The sequence below is a fragment of the Poecilia reticulata genome, chromosome 14 (assembly GCF_904066995.2).
Source record: "Poecilia reticulata chromosome 14, P_reticulata-male-v2, whole genome shotgun sequence".
NCBI classification, from domain to species: Eukaryota; Metazoa; Chordata; class Actinopteri; order Cyprinodontiformes; family Poeciliidae; genus Poecilia; species Poecilia reticulata.
The window spans coordinates 22,526,912-22,539,729 of NC_088843.1; the positions used below are offsets into that span (position 1 = coordinate 22,526,912).

General features: G+C 38.3%; 1 protein-coding gene across 6 annotated transcripts in view; it reads right to left on the minus strand.

Moving 5' to 3' along the window:
• The window catches only part of cadm1a (cell adhesion molecule 1a), a 388,215-nt gene that overhangs the window by 40,029 nt on the left and 335,368 nt on the right, over window positions 1-12,818 (minus strand). For 4 of the 6 annotated variants that reach the window (XM_008428590.3, XM_008428589.3, XM_008428591.3 and 1 more), the window contains one exon: window positions 3-95. The exons of the other annotated variants lie outside the window; for them this stretch is intronic. In XM_008428590.3, coding sequence (XP_008426812.1) covers window positions 3-95 — 93 coding nt within the window. The remainder of the gene's footprint in view (window positions 1-2; window positions 96-12,818) is intronic. 6 annotated transcript variants of the gene reach the window in all.

The following is a 12,818-nucleotide window of genomic DNA, read 5'->3' on the forward strand; positions in this document are numbered from 1 at the left end:
ACCTTGACTGGCTGCAGGGTTCGGGGTGGAGGTGGTGATGGTGGAGGTGGTAGTGATGGTGGCTGTGGTGGGTTTAGGGGTGGTGGTGGGAGCATCTGGATGAGAGGACAGATACATGTCAAACACAGGGCTGGACGGGGAGGAGAGGAGGGGAACAGATGAAAATAACAGCCATAAAGATAAAGTCTGAGTGAGGCAATGCTGTCTGCAGCTGATGTAGGCGCAGCGGCTCAGCCTGTGGCGCTGTGAGTGAGAGGGTGGGGGTGGGTGAAGTACTGCAGCGCAACGACTCACCAGGCAGAAACTGAGAGCATCAGAGGTGTCACATCACTACACCACGCAAGTTACGAAATATAACAGTCAAACATACAGAGGATCTGCACACATCCATCAACATCTCAGGTTTTTGTGACATTAAAACCTTTGAACTGGAAGTTTATCCAGCTTAAAAACAGACATGTCTGCTAGGAGGCAGAGCTGGACAACAAGTCAATAATATGTCTGACACGATCAATACCAATAGATAATACATATGATAATATATGTATATCTTAAACATTCACTAAACTCAGATCCAGAACCGCACAGCATTCTGGGAGATGTAGGCAGAAGAAGGCTTTAGCCACTCTCACAGCTCACTAAGCAAAGTGGGTGGAATGAACCAACTCTCAACTCTGGTTACCTAGCAACCACCAGTAGAGTAACTTTCACAGCAGCAGTTTAAGGTTTTGCCACCGCACCTCAAAACTGCTTGAGAATAAAATGGGAACAATGGCTTGTTATAAGTGAAAACATTCGCCATTCGAATCAGTACTTTTTAAATCAATATTAAGAAATTATTTACTTAAAACAAGCTCTTACTTATTGCTTCAAAGTTACTTATTATTTAATCCTGTCATATTTCCAGTGCACTAAAATATCTGTACGGAAAACCAGACAAAATGACTTGGTGAGATTTTGTGTTTTTGCAGTGAAGCTGCATTTTGCAGGGAGGTCATAGTTGATCAGAAGGACCTGAAAGGGACCCACTGCTGTGAATAACAGTCTTCAGTCAGAGCAGGGGCGGATCTACTGGGGTGGCATGGGGTGGCATGGGGTGGCAGTTGCCACCCCAAATGAGAGCCTTGCCACCCCTGTTGCCACCCCAGCTGGCGACTATGAATTCAATAAATAGTTATGGGAAATCGGACATTAAGCTCATGAATCTCTTTTTTCCGACAACATTGAATGCATCACCTACTGCTGAGTAGCGGGAAGTGCGAGAGAAGGACAGAGCGCGAGGCAGCAGCATTGATATGGATGGATATAAATTACTGGACTGGACATTACGTGACTTATCTTGCGCCACACATGCGCCATTGCTGTCCATTGAGTCAACATTATGGGTGGTCAGAAAATACCACAGTCACGCAAAGAATCTGAAAAATGGACGCAATATTTAGCGGTTAATTCAACCCTATGAATTAGATAACAAGGGCTTCAGATTTAACAGGTGAGGAAAAAGTTTTAACTTAAAGAAAACATTGAACAAGTGAGCAGTGGGTCAGTTATGCTAGGCTAACTGTTGCTAGCCTTCTATTGACTTTATAACCTTAACATGTGCTGCGCAGTTCGGTGTGTTTTGGTTGGCTTATGTATTTAATGTACTGTGTTTTTATTGTCACCAACTGTGTGTGTAACGTGTTTCGTGTGCTGAGGAGCGATCAGAAACGGCAGAGAACAGATTCGAGGTGAGGCATGCAGTTCTCGTGCATCATCGCTGGGGGCGTTCATGAACCCAGACATTGTGACTCCACAACTGCAGTAAGAGACAGTAACAGCGATCTAGTCATACAGAAGCTGCACTGATACAGAGAGCAAGAAAGACGTCATTTTGAGTTGTACTTTAACTGTTTCTCCCTTTGCTGTTAAGCACAGCACGAAATTTATAATATCTACATGTCTAAGTTTGATTGAGATAACGGAATTATTCTGCGGCGGCGACGCAGCTAAACATCACATGTTAAAGAATAGTCCATTTTCCCTCCAGCATTGTACCCATGCGCGAAATTTCCTTATGTAAACAATAACATGCAGGGGTCTAGATTTGTAAATCCGATTATAATCAAGTCAGTGCTTCACCAGCTATGAACCTCACCATACATCACTATATATATATATATATATATATATATATATATATATATATATATATATATATATATATATATATATATATATATATATATATATATATATTACTGGCATATGCTGCCACATGAATATTTTTCTAGATCCGCCCCTGAGTCAGAGGTCTCTTCAGAGACTGACTGCTACTGGAGAACATTCTGGCCCACGTTTCAGTTTAACAAATTAGATTCTCCTTTGGGATAAATAAAGGATTTTTAAATTGAATTCAACTACAGTTGATACATTTTGTCTCATTTAAGGTGGAATAAGTTTCAAAATGACTCACCTTGGTCCCATTTGTCACAAAAACCTGTTGATTCACGGCGGACATGTTGACCGTTTAGATCCACTGTATGTTGAATAACAAACTGAACAACTACACCCGTAGGCTAGTTTCTCTTTACAACAGAGAAATAATGTATAAGCATAATCAAATGACTGCATGGAAACAGAAGATGAAAATTAAAAGTGAGGAAAGTGAAACAAGCAACCCTCTGGTGCATAGCGGTCACTACAGTGGACAGCTGTTTAAAAGTAATTGTTTCCTAAATGCAGTGGTTTCTATGGTGGAATTGCATATCAGTCCTTAGAATGCTCTCTACTGCTCCCCTCCATTGAGGTTAATTCAGTGGCAAGTTGTTGTAACTACAAGTTAATGTCATTGGAGTCCAAGATGGCTGGCAGACAGACACACTCGATGACCACTCCTGGAATATCCTCTCAATCCTTCTATTCTAGGAGAATCCTCGAGGTAAAAAAAATATGCTGACATGCAGAAGTATCTAAGTAACAATATTATTAACTTAGTTTGGAAAATTTTATTTCACATAAGTAGGAAATTGTGATTAACCATGTGTCCAACACAGTGGACATCATGCATCGCTGACTATATTTTTAACATAAGTCATGTAGTTGATTTACCTTTCATTATAACTGTTTTGTTTGTAATTTAATTCATTTTGTGTATATCTATAAGTTAGTTTTAAAAAATCTGCTTTCTTATGCAGATCAGTTGTAGTTTGTCTTAGTAAAATTATCATTTTCTCATACTTTTAGACCACAAGTGCAGCAAAGAACAAGGAACAATATAGAATAGTCAAGGAAATTCCCTCCGACTCCTCTGATGATGAGCATAGTGACAGCAGTGATGAGGAGTGGCTACCAGAGAACACTAGAAATATAGGAGATACGGATGATGAAGGAGATGCAGACAGTCAGAATGCTGAAAGTCAAGATGATGGGGGCCAGGATGATGAAGGACAGGTTTCAGAGGGAGGTCAGCAAGATGAGGGAACTGAGGAAAATGTCCACATGGTACCAACTCAGAGAAATGTTCACAAGGGCCATGCCCAACCCCGCAAATATGTCTGGAAAGTCCAAGACAATAACTTTGATGGAGACCTGCCACCTTTTCTAGGAGAAAGAAGGGTAAATGTTGATGGAAGAGAACCAATTGATTTCTTTAGGTATTTGTTTCCCTTAGATCTCATTGATGAGATAGTGCATAACACCAACATGTATGCGCTACAGAAAGGGAAAGAAAATCTGGCAGTGACCAGCGAAGAAATGCAAATTTTTCTAGGGATCAACATGGTCATGGGGTACATTCGGTATCCTAGGACACGTATGTACTGGTCCAGTGAGGATGGCCTCCGTCTTGGAATAATTGCAGATGCTATGTCTGTAAACAGATATGAGCAAATTCTGAGTTATCTGCACTTTGTGGATAACTATACCTACCAACCAGCAAACACAGACAGGCTCTTCAAAATAGCACCAGTGCTAAGTACACTTCAGAAAACATTCCTGGCGGCAGCAAACCCTGAAGAATTCCAATCAATTGATGAGCAAATCATTCCCTTCAAAGGCCAACTGTTAATCAAGCAATACATACCAAAAAAAGCCCAAACCCTGGGGAGTGAAAGTGTGGGTCAGGGCAGGGTCCTCGGGTTATATGTACAGATTTGAAGTGTACCAGGGCTCAGCAATTAGGGGTCAGAGCAATGGTTTGGGAATGGCTGGAGATGTAGTGATGCGCCTTTGTGATGACATAAAGCACAAAAACCACAAGGTGTTTTTTGACAACTTCTTCTGCAGCATTCCACTCCTTGAGGCCTTGAAAGACCTAGGCATCTATGGCACAGGTACATGCAGAGCAAACAGAGTGAAAGGAGCGAGTGAGAAACTTAAGAGTGAAAAACAACTGAGAAAAGAAGGTAGAGGAGCCTGCTCTGTTGTCAGCACAAACAGTAACATCACTGTCACACGTTGGCTTGACAGCTCAGTCATCCACATGGCATCGACCTGTGCAGGTCAGTCCCCTGAAGACACGGCCCAAAGATGGCTGAAGAAAGAACAAACCAAGATCAGTGTGCAAAGACCCTACTCGGTGGCCCTTTATAACCAACACATGGGTGGGGTGGATCTTGTTGACCAGTGTGTGGCAATGTATCCCCACAGACGTAGAAACAAGCGGTGGTACATCAGAGTGTTCTTTCATTTTTTGGATGTGACTGTTGTAAATGCCTGGCGACTCCACCTGATGTCTGGTTTGGAAAAGATGAATCTCCTCATCTTCAAAGCTTCTGTGGCCCGTGCACTGATAAATTCTGGCTCCATTCAGCAAAACAGAAGAGGAAGACCCAGTGGAGCCCCACCTCCAGCAAAGTGCAGAACAGTGACGAAAGTACCCAGTGAAGTCAGGTTCAGCGCAGGAAATCACTGGCCTGAGCTCACCCAAGTCAAAAATGCAAACAGATGCCATGATGCTGCATGCACAAGGAAGACCAAATACATATGCATGCAGTGCCATGTGGCACTGTGCCCTGGATGCTTTGCCAATTTTCATGTAGCCTAGGAGTTAGGAAAGAAGTTAGAAGAGAAGTTCTGGAGATGCAGGTGTTTGATGAAGATTGTTCTCTTGGTTTGGAATAAACAGAAGGGCTATAGGATGTTAGAGTGTATGAAAGTATGTTCAAGTGCTTTTCAAAGCCCACAATGGAATAAGGGGTCATGGATATATGATCAAACTCAGATTAAATTAGTCTTCAGTTAAGTTCATACTGTTCTATGTTGAGTGCTGAAGCGCATGCAGTCCACTGTAGTGGACATTTTTGTAACTTCCTGAAAAAATTAAATTTTTGAAAAAATAGTTCATATTTGTTTTATTAATGCCCTAAGAAGAGTAAAAACAGATTTTAAAAAAATCTTGACTCAGGGATTCATAATTCATGCATCAGAGGGTTTAAGCAGGGTTGATGAACAAAACATTCTGACTGGAGACCATTTTCCCCTCACAGCTTTTTCCTTTTTACTTCATTAGCCGGGTTAGACTCCCCACCCTGACAGTGACCAGTGGGAGGTATCAAAGTGACATTTTCCCCATCCAAGTGTCTGGGCTGCATTGATATGAAGCAGCCGGCGGTGCTGCTTGCTTAGAGACCTCCCATGCAGCTCTGATTGCCTAGGAATGGACCGAGGAAAAAAAAAAATAAAGTAATTTGTGGCTGTTGATAAGGAGGAAAGCTAGTCCACGCTTTAATGAAATAAGGTGTTATAAGAAGGTGAGGAGAGGAAATGTGTAGGGACAGAGACAGGAGGAGAGGAAAGTCAATGAGATGGAAAAACTGTTGGCTTTAGCAGTTAGAGGGTGAAAAATGAAGCTAATGCAGCAGTGTCAAAAACAAATGCTTCGGAAATGTAATATCACCGAGTTTAAGTCGCATTAACCCCTAATATTGTGTATTCATATGGCTATGGAGGCATTTTGCACTGTAAGTATGATGAATTACAGTGAAAACAAGCCCTTTGTTGCTTCAGAATACGTCCTGGCCCCATGCGAGATCCATACTTTAAATATCAGTCATGTTACCTGAAAATTTTAAACATGTAACAGTGAAAACCCACCTCCAAGACCTCCATACACGACTACATCAAAGTAATCTCTCAGCTCAGTTCCTTTCTGAAATTTGGGAGAATTTAGGCTGAATTTCTGAAATTTGGGAGAATTTAGGCTGTATTTAGTTTTGAACGGACAGATCATCAAGCTACGTCTGGAGGATGTGGCTAACAAACATGTTATTACTGTTTCATATCAATAATTATTGATTAGTTTTATGTTTTAAATGTCTGAAATACTGCCAACCTTGTGGTGTGACTTTCCTGTTTCATCCTCAGTTTTCTCTCCACACTGTTTGTTTTTAAGCAGCTGTGAGACTCGGTGGTGAAACCTGAAACTGCTGCTGCTCAAGTTACTGTACAGGTCGTTGCACAATAAAAGCCTTTCCTTTACCTAAAGCTCCCATAATGCTTTGCAGTTTTGAATTAGTTTCAGTTAATATTAGCTATTGATCTATCGCTATTGATCTATCACGATATAGGTATTATTGATTTACTGTTTAGCCCTACATTAAACTTTGACTTTATGCTAAATATTTAAAGCTGAGAATTGAAATTCGAACAACCAGCAGTTATAAATGGGTTCCAAGTACAATCCAAAGCAAGTTGGCCCTGTACCAAAAAATAAAATATAAAAGCCAACATTTTTTTACGACACCTAAATTTTCAGGATTTACTTTTTTTTTTTTTTAGTTCTTACTCATTAACTTACCCTACATTTTAATTTGTCACCTTGTTTTTGCTTTCATGTATATTGCAATGTGTTTACACTGTTACAACTATATTGTTTTATATAGTTGTAACATATACAACTATATAAAACAGTTGTATTTGTAAATACCCAGTTGTATGGGTATTTCCATATATTTTGTACTTTGTACGATTATTAATTTCTTTGAGTTGCAATTAACCCACTTCTCATACTTTTTAACAACAGCAATTGCATCAAACTGTATAGATCCTCAATTTATTCTGTTTTGGTAATAAAAGTTGCAAAAAGTTCATCGAAATGAAAACAGATATTGTTTTTGTTTATCTGAGAGAGAAAAATTGAGAACTTTGTTGATTATTTTCTTTTCATGCAAGACTGCAGACAACAGCATAAAGGTTAATTCACACCAACACACCGCAGATAATTAAACCAGCTCTCATCTCCAACCGGTTTCATAGCCACAGTAATATTTCTGTTCAACAGTAAAATAAACTCTGCATGTTTTTTATGACTTTTAAAAGCAAACCCAGTCCAGCGTGAGCTCTTTTTTCACGCCTGCGTGACATTTTGTGTGATTTGCAGAAGGTGGGTGGGTCATCACCCCACTGAGCTACGAAGTGAATATTGCAAATATGGTACACTCACACTGCGACAAGCTCTATTTTAAGGTTGTTTTCTTACATTAAGGTCTAGTTGAGTGCATGACTTGGTGTGTCAAATGTTTAGAAAAGAGAAGTCAGGATCTAGTCGATCAGACGAACTCTTTCTTTTTCTTTCTTTCTTTCTTTTTTTTTTAAACGTAACGAAGAGAGAAGTTACCTAAGATGTGTGCAAAACTTCCTTGATGTTCCGCTAACATAGGAAAAACACAATTTTGTAACTGTGACGTTTCTATTGAATAAGAAACATGATTAAAGTAAGTTTGTTAACACAATAAGAAAAAAAACACAAAAAAAAACATGCCGCACCATGATCCGTCTACTTGCAGTTTTCTTTTTCATGGTTTCTGCCAGTAGCAACATTTGGTTGTTGATCACATGACTTGCATAATGCAAAATGTATAATTGCTATGTTGTGAAAAATACTGATTTAAAAACAGCCAAAAAACACACCTTATCCTAGCACAAAAACTGTATCGAAAAAAGTTATTTCAAAATTAGCCTGTTTCCATTAAGAGAATTTATTTTTGTAATTCCAATTTGGGCGATTTTAAGTTCAATGGGAATGAAGTTTGCAACACACAACACACAGCAATCAAACACACAACAATCAAACACACAACAATCAAATCCTCTCAGGCACAAATTCTGCTCCTTAAAAACATTAACATTTGTAATATGCTACTTTATTTGTTTCACTAAGATACACAAAGTAACTGTATTTAATCATATAAAATGAATTTATATTTATTGCTATTTTCATTGAACAAACGTTGGAAAAAAACAGTAAAACTTGCAATCCCAATATAGATGTGGTTGTAGAAACTATGTAAATTTGTAACATTTTTCACAACATACATAGCATCCCCAAGAGCAGAGACGAGGAAAAGAGTACATGTTAGCTTCTGTGGTAGCGCCATCACGGTTTCCATTATGCTAATTAATGCAGTTTAAGGTATATTTGGAGTTTGAACTATTGAAGTAGGCAGTTACAAGCATGTTTAAAGATGGCAAATTAGCAAATATAATAATTAATTTAAAACCAGCAGTTTCTGGATCAGAAATTCATCATGAGTGTTTTATGAAGATCTCAGGATCATCATCTGTGGAATAAAAGATTATCTCAGTTCTCTTTCATGTTATGCTGAAGGCCAAAGGTAACGTTTTAGCCAGAATTATAAAATATGTGCAAAAAGGTTAATTTTTTTACTATAATATAAATTAATTTGAATATTGTAATATATTTCTGTATTAAACTGAATACAATGACCTCTGTAGCAGTGATATTACCTAAATAAACTTGCACATAAAGATATATGAACAGAACTGCACTCAGGTAGAAAATAGAAGAGCAGCTGTTTGTTACTGAGTAAAGAAACAAAAAGGCACCCAACAGAACAGGCTAATGGCTTCTCTTTCCACACTGAGTAGCTTTTTGTCAAAAGACAGAGACAAAAAAGGTAAAATGACCTCCTGTTTTTTGTGTGTTTACAAAAGTGCACTGATGTTCAGAGGCCTTGGTTCATGATCCATCTTTCAGTCGAAACATCAACAGACTGAAAAAGCTGCTTTTTTAATTAATGAAACAATTTTTGTGATTTAGTTATAAATAATTTGAGCAAACATCACTGTTATCTGTAGGTCCAAATCCCAGGTCTAGATCTGGTTTTCTCTGGGAGTTCTGCTCATCTCCATTAGTCTTAAACATACAAGATTACATCTTCTGAAAGCCAGAATAAAAATTACATGCACCAAGATTACTTTAAGTAATTTGTTAAGAGCCAGAATGAGGATGTTATGGCTTCTGAAGCAACATCTGAGTAAAAAGGAGGAGCATCTGTGGCTGAATCTAAGGATTGTGGCGTTACATGAGTCTACTACATCTTTGGGAACAATTTCCATGTGTCTGAAGGTTATTCTGCTCATCTGTCCAGTTAAATGCATACAGATGGCCATAATGACCATGGTTTAAATTTCAATTTTGGGAACTGATAACACAAAAGTTACTCGTAATGAAGAACAAACAATAAACATTTTTCTGTTAACACTAGAGTGCTAAATCAACATGGTATTTAGCAGTTCATTAGTGCTAACACGTTATACAAGCATCGTATTCATCATAAGTTTGAAGCTAATGAAAAAGCACTACACCAACATAATATTTAGCAAAAGCTAACACTAAAGTGCTATATCAACATGGTATTTAGCAGAAGCTAACGCTCTAGATTTAATAAGTTAGCATTAAATTGTCAATGACAACATATACACAGTATTTCACCCTCAACAGAGCCATATTTGTCATTACACACCTACCTGCAGAGTTTGCCTTTCAGGAAGTGGTTCTTTGGATCAGTGTTAATCATTGTTTCAGTTGGTGAGTATAGCTAACTACTGCTGATTTTAGCTAATGATCAGAAAACATGCAGGACATCAGTAGATTTTACTGTAAAACTACAGCAATGCATTCTGGGTACAGAGTGTAACGGCTTCAACTGGATGTTGCTTAGTAACTTCAGATTGACTTTTTGAGTCGGGGTGAACGACAGCTGGTTCTGTTGTGGATCCAGGACCTGTGAAAGGTCTCTCCGTCCCCAGTCCAACTGCCTTGGGGTGGCATGTCCAAAGCCAACCGTTAAGAGTCCCCGAGTCGCCATGGCAACCATGTATATTAAGGCTCACGAGCATCTTTACTGGGGTTGGGAGCGAGCTGCAGTAAATACATGGATGGATGTTACTCATCTCTGTTCTGTCTCCAAGTCTATTGTTGTTGGAAAATAAATTATAATGAAGCCATTTTAAATGTTTGTTTTGTATCAAAAATAAATCTGAAAGAAAAAAAAAACTGAATGTGAATGGGTTTTTTTTTTCTGTAAAACACAATGCATGAACATGTTTGGTCAGAGACATTACTTAGACATGAACAGACTCTTTTTGTTATTATTAACAGGGTTCTTAAACATTTTTCAAAACAATATCTCAAAACGTTTTAAAGTTATACAACAGTCTATGTGATTTTTATAACTTTCTGCCTCAAACCTGTTAGACAATAAGAAAACGTTAACACTGGCATTTCAGAGCTTGATGCAGGACAATTTCACTGCTTTTTTGGCAAAACTAAGCTTCAGTGGTTGGTTTGACATTTTAGACCCAGATTAAAAAACAAAATTATCAGTTAAACCTGATTTATAAAGAGTCCAGACTGTAAACAGCTGGTAAAACTACATTTCTAAACTTAAAAAAAGAAAGTAACGTTGGGTCAAATATTAAAATCAAAATGTGATGTGGTAAATCTGAGACAAAGCTTGAAATTTAACATAAATCTCTGCATGAGCTTTGTTAAAATTTTGTGTTTCATAAACTAGAAGGAAACATATTATTCACATCTGGAAAATAAAAGGTAATTCCAGACTTTCCCAAACCATCTAGGAATCCAGAATGAGGCAAACGAATGAATCTTCTGTTTGTTTTACCATCCAGATGGGAACTTTACGCTTCTTTTAAACGATTGCCTCTAACTGGCAATGTTTTAAAAACATGATTTTTTTTCCCTCTGAAATGAACATAAATGTAATTTTTTTTTCCATCCGAGTTTTATTATGATGATAATAAGAGTAATGCAGCTGTTGTTAATATCTTCCCTGGGGGCACAGCGGCTCTACATGATTTAAAAACAGTCTTCCTTCAGGGAAAAACATGTTCACAGCTAATGACAAATTCACACTTGTTAGTTCTTGGAATATTATAGTTTATGCTGTTTTATAAAGCAAATCAGGAAATCCAAACAGGAGCCAGGGACGGCCGTGTAGCCTCTTAGAACTCCGCCTGAAGCGAAATTTAAAATTGCAGGATTGCCTTCAGGTGTAATGGATCAGTATTCTGGCTACGCTCCAGTGCAGCTTGTTTTCAACGCATCAGACCACCGCCACTGCTCAGACCAGTCTGGGGATAAAGAAGTGAACAGATGGGAAGCTGGATGGAAGATCGGTTTGATCCCATTAACAGAAGAAGTTCTGAACGACTTCTGAGAAACGGTCCGGTGAGCTGGTTCTGATGGCCGGGAGGAAAAGCTTTATAAAAGCTCATTGACTTTCAGATTGTGACAGGAATGTGCTTTTCCTCCCACTGAGTCATCAGGCCTTGTTTACTGATGAGGGTTATGAATCAAGGCGTCGCGCCGGACAGCGGGGAGCGTCGAGACCCGACCTGACAGGAAACGCTCGCAACTGAAAGAAACGTCAAGTCTGCAATCAGGCCGAAACTTCAAATCTGTTTCTTTCCTTCGGTTTCAGAGCTATCTTTCAGTTTCAGTTTCTTTTTCTTTTGAACAAACTTTATGGCCCCAATGTAGATCCAAAGAAATGGACAGGAGAGTGCAGCAGGTTTCCATCCATTCGTCTGTTTTGACAAATTTTAAATTAAAGATGGAGAAAATTTACATCTCATTCATCACAGGCTCAGATTTTTTTTTATTATAAAGTTTGTATTTTTTGCTTTCTTTCTCATATAAACTGAATTTGTGCTGATTATAAGGTTGGACCTCTTATAAACTCTACCTGTGGTCTCTGCATCGTTTCTGCTTTTATGTCTCAGTTTTCTGTCCACTGATGCTGCAAACCCGCATCACTGATTTAATACTGCGACTTAAAATCCTCTCAGCGTCTTTTTTTTCTTTTTCTGCGTTTCTTCAAAGCAGTTTTTAGGCAGTAAATTTGTTCTCTGAATGAAGAAGTGAAATGACATTTTCACACTCCGGTGTTTCAGAAAACTCTGATTAAATAAAGGACTGAACCTCTTTTCCAATTCACAACGCCCTTGTCAGAAAGGATCTGGTCTTTAAAGTGCGCTCCAAAGCAAACAGCAGCTTCTCTGCACTGACAGTCCATTTAAATTTATTATGAATGTATTTATGGGAAAACATATACATATTTATTTCTGTTTAGGTAAATAAATTAAAGAGTTTGCACAATCCAGATTGCTGCACAATCCAACACAAATTTAGCACAGATTATTGGCCACAACTCTTTTAAAAATGCTGCAACAATTAGAGATGTGAATCGTTCAGTGTCTGGCGCTTCGACTCACTTCCAATTTTTAGGGACATGATTCAATTCAGAAACTATTTTTAGTTCAGAAACCAAATGTTCTAAAGATTCTGTTTAAATAAAAAATTGCAAACAAATAGAAAATGTATCAGTAACACAATTCAGTAAGGTTCCATCAATTTATATTTAAACAAAAATATGGTTGTTTTAGGTGCGCTTAGGTGTCTTTTCTTTAATAAAAATATCAAAGAATAATTCAAACTAGAAAATTCCTGCAGAAATTTTAAAGGGGCATGCCAAAGTGTGCCCGTCGGCTTTGAGCCAGTGTTTTTATACTAA